The sequence below is a fragment of the Archocentrus centrarchus genome, chromosome 11 (assembly GCF_007364275.1).
Source record: "Archocentrus centrarchus isolate MPI-CPG fArcCen1 chromosome 11, fArcCen1, whole genome shotgun sequence".
Lineage (NCBI taxonomy): Eukaryota > Metazoa > Chordata > Actinopteri > Cichliformes > Cichlidae > Archocentrus > Archocentrus centrarchus.
In genome coordinates, this window is record NC_044356.1 from 20838385 (window position 1) to 20846848 (window position 8464).

The following is an 8464-nucleotide window of genomic DNA, read 5'->3' on the forward strand; positions in this document are numbered from 1 at the left end:
ACCTACCCAACACCTCCTCATTACCCCTGTTACCTTCATCAACATGAACCACCCCCCAGACACACCCTATCACTTCATCCAATTAACTGGGGCTGTTTGTGGAAAATCACAGTCCTTGGCAGGGGGAGCTTTTAGTCACTTTTTAACTACAAAATCGAGTCAGCAAGTCTCCGACCTCTTAGGTGGTCTGTGTTAGCACACAGCTTTCGTGGCTCACAGGAAGGAAACAGGAGGAAAGATGCTGTTGTTCGTGACCGTTTTTGTCAGTGTTTTTGTGGTGTCGGTCACTGGTGACCATACTGCGGACTTGTCATACATTGCTGCTGTGTACGAGCACAAAATAATCCTGAACCCAGACCCCCGTGTGCCCGTGCCCCGTCTTAAAGCTCTGCAACACATGCAGAAAAATCTGGATATCTATGAGGAGCAGGCAGCCCGAGCAGCCCAGCAGGTACGCACATGTTTAGAGTCAGGGCGTGTTTTTTATTTGTGAAGGAAGACACCTGAATAACTAATGACACATTAATTAAATGTGTCATTAGTTATTCATAATTCTTTTAATGTGTTTATAATGAATAGGAGAGACCAGGGGCAGTTGGAACTTTTTTCAGTTTCCTTCATAACTCACAGACTACTTAAACTACACAAGTCATTTATTGGTAAAAAGAACACATAAATGTGTACAAACTAACAATACAGTTGAGGACAAGACTACAATATTAATTTTAATGCAGGAAATCAATGTTAAAACTACCCCTTTGCTGGGGTATTTTCTGATTCATTAATGGCAAAAACAAGACTGAACATGCTAGTTTGTATCAGCTGGTCACTCATAAGAATAATTATGTTCCTCAGTTCACAGCCATTAATGTGTCCTCCTGTATAAAGGAGTGTTTACTGCCACTGCAGCAGATTAATAAGTCCTCATCTCTCTGTCTCCTTTTCATTATCAGGGTGCTCAGATCCTGGTGTTTCCAGAAGATGGTATTCACGGATATAACTTCACTCGGTCATCCATTGCTGGCTACCTGGAAACCATTCCCGACCCCCAGCAGGAGAGCTGGAACCCGTGCATGGAGCCGGGCAGATACAACAACACTGAGGTCCTTTTAGTTTTGTAATGGCAAGCACCCCCTACTCACAACATGCCACTGTGTCTGAATCTCATATACTTGATTATGTTTGTGACTCATAGGTTCTCCAGAGATTGAGCTGTATGGCTCGTCGTAACAACATCTATCTGGTGGCCAACATGCCTGACCTGCAACCCTGTCCCTTGAAGACGAGCTCCTCCTCGTCCTGTCCTCCTGATGGACGCTGGCAGTTCAACACAAATGTTGCCTTCAGGTACAGTTTAACTCTTAAAATGGAAATCAAAGGAGTGGACAAATAAACAATTTCCTTGTCTATGACCTCTTCTCCACAGATGCAATGCATGTGCTTAAATAAAGACTAGACTTCCACCATAGATTTACTAAAGTCAAATTTGAAACTTCTGGTACCAGTAGCTATGGGAGCAGCTACTGCAAGAAAAAGTAACTACACTGAATACTACAGCTAAACTGAGTGAAATGTGGACTGGCAGAATTGACTGCATCAGTTGAAAAGAGCTGTTAGTGATCTGTTTAAAGTGTCTTCTTTCATACAGGTCAGATGGCCTTCTGGTGGCACGCTACCACAAACAAAACCTCTACTTTGAGGAGTCCTTTGACACACCTCCAGAACTTGAAGTCATAACGTTTGATACACCTTTTGCTGGAAAGTTTGGCCTCTTCACCTGCTTTGACATCCTGTTTCATGATCCTGCAGTGGTCCTGGTGGAGAGGGTATAAAATATAATCACATACACACTCAGAATACATGTCAAACTGCTGAAATTGACTTTGATATCCATCACTTCTTCTTTGCACCTCTTTCAGGGTGTGCATCAATTGATCTTTCCAACGGCTTGGATGAACACGCTCCCCCTGCTGGATTCAGTCCAGTTTCACAGGGCGTTCAGTCTGGGTGCCAACGTCACCCTACTAGCTGCCAACCTTCGTAATGGCAAACGCATGACAGGAAGCGGCATCTACACCCCGTTTTCTGCCACCTACCATCATGCCTGGAAAGGAGACCCAGAGGAGGGCAGGTTGCTGGTGGCCAGGGTGCCAGTTTTAGAGCCACTGGGAGTGAAACAGAATACAGCCAAAGAGGAGGGGGCAGGTGGTGGTCAGTCCACATCATCCGTGGCTACAGACTCTGAACACTGCCACCAAAAGAGCTGTGATGATTCTTCTCTTGATTCAGGCCCTTCCTCTTACCCCACCTTCGTCTCATCCATGATGTCTGACCCATTTACTTTTGTCCTCTTGAACGAGACTGAGGGTGACGTTAAAGTGTGCAACGGCACTTTCTGTTGTCACCTGCAGTACAGGTGGTTACTGCAAGACCATAAAGAGCTCTATGCACTCGGTGCATTTGCAGGACTGCACGTTGTTGATGGACGTTGTGCGCTGCAGGTAGGAATGAAATAATTTTGAATATTTATCAAATGCATAAAATTGACCGTGACTCTGCTCACTTTGATTTGCCACATCTCAAATATCTACAGGTGTGTGCAATAGTCCGTTGTGCAGAGTTGGATCAGAGCTCATGTGGGCAGGTGGTGGAAGAAGCAGAGTCTAAAATGGACTTCCTGTTGGAGGGGAACTTTGACACCAAATACGTGTACCCATCCATTCTGACAAGCCGAATGATCCTGGAGCAGCCAGAGAATCTGGAGAAAGCTGCAGATGGGAGAGTGACCATGAAACATTCAAACATGAAAGCTGGCCTGGTCACCGCCTGCCTGTATGGACGAATGTACCACCTGGACAATGAATGAATCAGAAAAATAAAATTCAGTGTTATGGTTAAGAGCGGCTCTGTGTTCTGTCTTATAAAATAAATCAAAACAAATGTCTTTATTCATCTGTTACTTAATCTTCACAGTACAAACATTGCACAAAGTAGCAGTCATCCTCTGTGTGAATTAGGGTTTAATATTTTTCCCGAAAATGACATGAATCAAATCCCGGGAAATGACGAGCCATTTCCCGGGAATCCCGGGAAACAGTTTTTTTATTTTTTTATTTTAATTAGGCCTTCTGTAGCCTGTGTCGGCCTTAACCTATTGTGATATTGTAGAGGTAGCTTTCCAGCTATGTCCTGTTATGCCCAGTAGGGGGCAACGTCGGCTTGATTAATGCAATAAAACCTACATCTCGACATTCGAGTGCTCGAGCTATGCGGTGTTGTATCGTTCCTCAACACTCCCTTAACAAATATAATTCGAATATTCCTCCATTGTACATGGAATTATACCAAGATATTTTACAACTGCTGGTGCAAAACAATACGGTTCATCTCCACAGCATTGATAAAGGCTCAGCCACGCTGTCGTGGCGACATCTGTTGCGCTATATCTCCACCAGTGGAACGCTGTAATAGTCATTGAAAAGTTAACTACCGTACTACACTATAATATGGCATAACACAGGGCCTTGAGTAATGCACCACGACTTGGTCATTGCCATTCTGGCAACAACAAATTTATAACACCGTGTCTGAGGGTTAAAGTAGGTTCGCTGTGAATCGTCTTTTGAAAAACTGGCCAATCCTTATAGCCTAAAAAATATACATTTTACTCAACTCCATTTTAAAAGCGAAATATGTTAAAGCAATCTATTTCATGATAATTTCTTCACACATTAGGCCCGTATCCTAATTCATGATTGTTAGTAAGTGGCTGCAAACGAGGAAAAGAAACACTCGAAGTTAAACAGATATTTCTTTATTGTTCAGGGCAGGCATATTTTATAGGCTATATAATGCAATATAACAATATATAATAATATAAAATTATATAATACAAAATACCTTAGGGTAAACACATTGCCTACGATTTCAACAAATTAAAGAGGAAAAAAGCACAACTGTGTAATACCTCTATGAAGGCTGAAGCCAGCCTTAAACGGAGGCTGAACGTGCCTGAAATGAAGAGTAATGCTTTTCGCATTAAACGAACCCTTCTCTCAATATTTCCTTAAATTTAACATTCTGAAGCTTTCTTTTCTTTCTGAAAGTCAAATCGACGCGCGCGACTTTTTTCCCGGTTTCCCGTCTAACGTTTCCCGGGAAACGGGAAATGGTTCTGATCGCATTTCCCGGGAATCCCGGATCCCGGGATTAAACCCTAGTGTGAATGTTGTATATTCCTCAAAAGGCAATATTTAATCATTTCTCTCTCTCTCTCTCTCTCTCTCTCTCTCTCTCTCTTTCTCTCTCTCTCTCTCTCTCTCTCTCTCTCTCACACACACACACACACACACACATCCACACACACACACATCCACACAGTGTCAGACATCTTCCCCTATCTCCTGTGCACAAAACAGACATTAAGAAGTTACAGCATTGCAAGTTAACCATTCCTTGGGCCCCTCATTCAGTTCATCAGTTGTACAGTACATGGGTCTAACATCCACCAGCTGTCACAATCAGCTCTCAATGATTCAATCACCACCTGGAATAAATGTGTAAATTTCAATATTGACTTTCTCTCCTTGGAAGATAAATAACCTTTTTGCGTGGGCTCTCTCCTGACAAATTGATCTGATATTTGAGATTACGTCACTACATTCTTGCCTAAAAAAATCTTAAAAGCATATCTGCTGACACAGAAACAGAAGTCTCTCAAAACCTATTAAAGTTTGGGGCACTTTTCTCCACCATTGTCGCTGGTGATTTTTGTTTGAAAATTAATCATGGGATACCTCGCTGCCCCGAGTCCACACCACCCCCTGTTCAATTGACTGTGACACTGCATCAATCCATTCCCTGGGATAGATCTGTCTTCACTTGCTGTGCAGGGTAACCAATCAGATGTTGTGGTCTGTTGATGAGTAACAGTGGAAGTTTAAATTATTTCATACTGCACTGCTGCACAGGATCCATGAATTGATTAATTAAACATAAATTGATTAATAAAACTGTTAAATAATTAAATATGTTATTAAATAAAAATAAATTCCATCCATCTTCTTCCATTTATCCAATTCAGGATCATGGGGAGGCTGGAGGCTATCCAAGCTGCCATAGGGCAAGAGGCAGTGTACACCCTGGGCAGGTCACCCAATCTGTCGCAAGGCTAACACAGAGAGAGAGACAATCATTCACATTCACACCTATGCGCAATTTAGAATCACCAATTAACCTAACCCCACTAACTGCATGTCTTGGACTGTGGGAGGAAACTAGAACCCACACAGACACGAGGAGAACATGCAAACTCCACACAGAAAGGTCCCAGGCTAGATGGTGGATTCCAACCCAGGACCTTTGTGCTGTGATGCAGCAGTGCTAACCACCATTAATTAATGACACATTTAATTAATTAATTAATTAATTATGTATTTAACCTTCTTCTTCTTCTTCTTTTGCCTGCTTCCTTTAGGGGTTGCTGCAACAGATCATCTGCCTCCATCTCACGCTATCCATAGCATCCCCCTCTGTCACACCAACCCTCTTCACTACATCCATAAATCTCCTCTGGGTCTTCCTCTTTTTCTCCTGCCTGACAGTTCCATCTTCAACATCCTTTATCCAGCATATCCACAATCCTTCCTCTGCACATGCCCAAACCAGCTCAACTTTGCCTCTCTAACTTTGTCTTCAAACTCTTCAACCTGAGCTTCCTCTCTGATATAATCATTATATTATATAATCATTTATATCAAATTTTGATATCTTCAGCTCAGCTTCCTGTCTTTTTTGTCATCTTCTCTGCAGACATCATAGTACATGGAGACTTATGCCTGACCTCACTTGTCAACCTGTCCATCACCATTGCAAGCAAGAAGGGGCTCAGGGCAGATCCCTGATGTAATCCCACCCAAACCTTGAACCCCGTCACTCCTACCACACTCTTCAGCACTGTCTCCTGTCCTCATACATGCTCTGTACCACCCTCACATACTTCTCTGCCACTCCTGACTTTTTTATGCAGTACCACAGATCCTCTCTTAGCACCCTATGATATGCTTTCTCTCCAGCCACAAAGACAGTGCAGCTTCTTCTGATCTTCTCCATACTTCTCCATCAACCCTTTCACAGCAAACATCAGATCTGTAGTGTTCTTTCTTGAAGCCATATTTGCTGTTCACTAATTGTCCCCTCTCTCCTTAACCTAGCTTCAACAATTCTTTCCCATATTTTCATGGTATGACTTGTCAGCTTTAGCTCTCTGTAGTTACTACAGCTCTGCACATTAATCTTGTTCTTGAAAATCAGCATCAGTACACTTCTTCTCCATTCCTCAGGCATCTTCTCACTCTCCAAGATTGTGTTAAACAGTCTGGATAAAAGGTTCACTGCCTTCTCTCCACAGGTGTTATCTGGATCAATCGCCTTTCCACTCTTCATCCTCTTCATAGCTGCTCTCACCTTCTCCTTACTAATACTCTGCACATACTGATTCAGTAACTTTCCTCCATCTGTCATCCTCTTTCTCTCATTTTCTACATTGATCAGCTCTTCAAAGTGCTCCTTCCATCTTCTCAACACACTCTCTCCACTAGTACATTTCCATCTCCATCCTTTATCACCCTAACCAGCTGCACATCCTTTTCAGCTCAAACTTTGCCTAGCCAATCAAGTCATCCTCTCTTTTCGTAATGTCCAGCCTCACATAAGGCTCTCTCTTTGCTATACGCCTAGCCTCCCAGTATTCCTGTCTACTTTCTTCATCTCCCACTTTTAATTTGCTAATCCTTTAAATACTTTCCTGTACTTCCCAATTCCACCACCAACTCTCCTTGTCCTCTTTCCTCTGTCCAGAGGATACACCAAACACCTTTTTTTGCAGCTTCCTTCAGCAATACAACTGTACTTCCCCAATCATCTGCTACTGGGAACTCTGTGCAACATTCTTCTTTCTTTAAGATCCACCATTCAGTCTTTGCCTCTGGATTCACTCGCTTCTTCTTCTTGATTTTCAAAGTCATCCTACAGACTACCATCTGATGTTTACTACCTACAGTCTCCCTTGACACAACCTTGAAGTCTTCTATTTCTTTCAGATTGCACATTCTGCATAAGATGTAGTCCACTTCCTCTACACTTATCCATCCTTTTGTTCCTTCGTTCATCCCTCTTATTAAAGTATGCATCAAGTATTTAATACATTATTTCATAATTTATAGATATTTTTTATTTCCCATCTCAATGAATTATTTCTTTTTTTTTTCTTTTCATTTTTGTAATCTTAGTGCTCCATAATTTAACAGGGGCTCTTTATGGAAAATCACAGTCCTTGGCAGGGGGAGCTTTTAGTCACTAGACAAGGAAACTGTTTATTTGTCCACTCCTTTGAGTGACACTGGGAAGCCCATGGCACATCCATGTTTTTGTCTGTAGAATCCATCATTGTATTTGAAATATGTTGTAGTAAGTCGGAGGTCTAAAAGTGCACAAATCCGATCCGGGGTAAAGCTGGTTCTGTTTTGTAAGGTGTCGTCTTCCTGTAGTTGTTTTCTGACGGTCTTCACTGCCTCAGTTGTGAGTATGCAAGTGAAAAGTGAAACACATCAAAGGACACCATGGTTTCATCTGGATTCAGTACAAGATTATATGGACCTTGTTAGTAAAATCTGTGGAGATTTCAATGTGGTGGGTGTGTTGCTAACAAGCGGAGATAAGATGGTGGCGAGGTGGTTGGAAATGTTGTAGGTGACTGCTGACAATGGGTCTGAGTGGGACTCCTTCTTTGTGGATCTTCAGGAGTCCCTAAATGCATGGAGTAGTTTCTCCAGGGTACAGATGGTAGTAAGTGGGGCGGTCAATGGCTTTTTCCTTTTTGGAGGCAACAGATGACTTTTTTCTTGTAGTTGCTTGCAGGGTCTCGTCTCAAGACCTCATAAGTATTGTTGTTACTGAGTAGTGTAGAAATTTTGGTGTGGTAAGAACAACGGTGCACCTCCCCTCGTCAGCTGTAGTATTGTGATGTTTTGATCCTTATTCAGGGCTGTGATGGCCTTTTCTTGAATGGTAAGGTTGGATGGAGGAATTCTTGCACTGGGGAGAGTAGCTGAAACTATCATCCTGATTTGTTCTACTTCCAGCTGTGATAGTTTGTTATTTCTTATTGCTGTTTCTGTGGCCGTGATGAGGTCCACTATGGGAAGCTGTTGTGGGGATATGGCAAAATTGAGTCCTTTGGCCAGCACATTCTCTTCTGGTTTAGTGAGGACTCTGTCTGATAGGTTCTTCACCCACTTCTCTTGGCTGTCATTGCTTATGGTGTCTTCGTGTTTGTTTCCAGATGGTCTGTGTACTGACTGAATGGTAGGTCTTGGTTTGCAGTGTCTGAAATTTATGGAGTTGTCTTTCCTTGCCTTTGATAGGCAAAGCCAGCTGGGCTTTGTCCACAAACGTAGAAGCCTCT

General features: G+C 42.5%; 1 protein-coding gene across 1 annotated transcript; it reads left to right on the forward strand.

The window, feature by feature from the left end:
* The first annotated feature begins 146 nt into the window (after positions 1-146).
* Positions 147-2898, forward strand: LOC115788431 (biotinidase-like). Its single transcript, XM_030741451.1, has 6 exons — positions 147-451; positions 954-1103; positions 1196-1347; positions 1649-1826; positions 1920-2501; positions 2594-2898. Exons 1-6 carry the CDS (start codon positions 239-241, stop codon positions 2864-2866), a joined length of 1548 nt encoding a protein of 515 aa, XP_030597311.1. The 5' UTR covers positions 147-238; the 3' UTR covers positions 2867-2898.
* The last annotated feature ends 5566 nt before the right edge of the window (positions 2899-8464 follow it).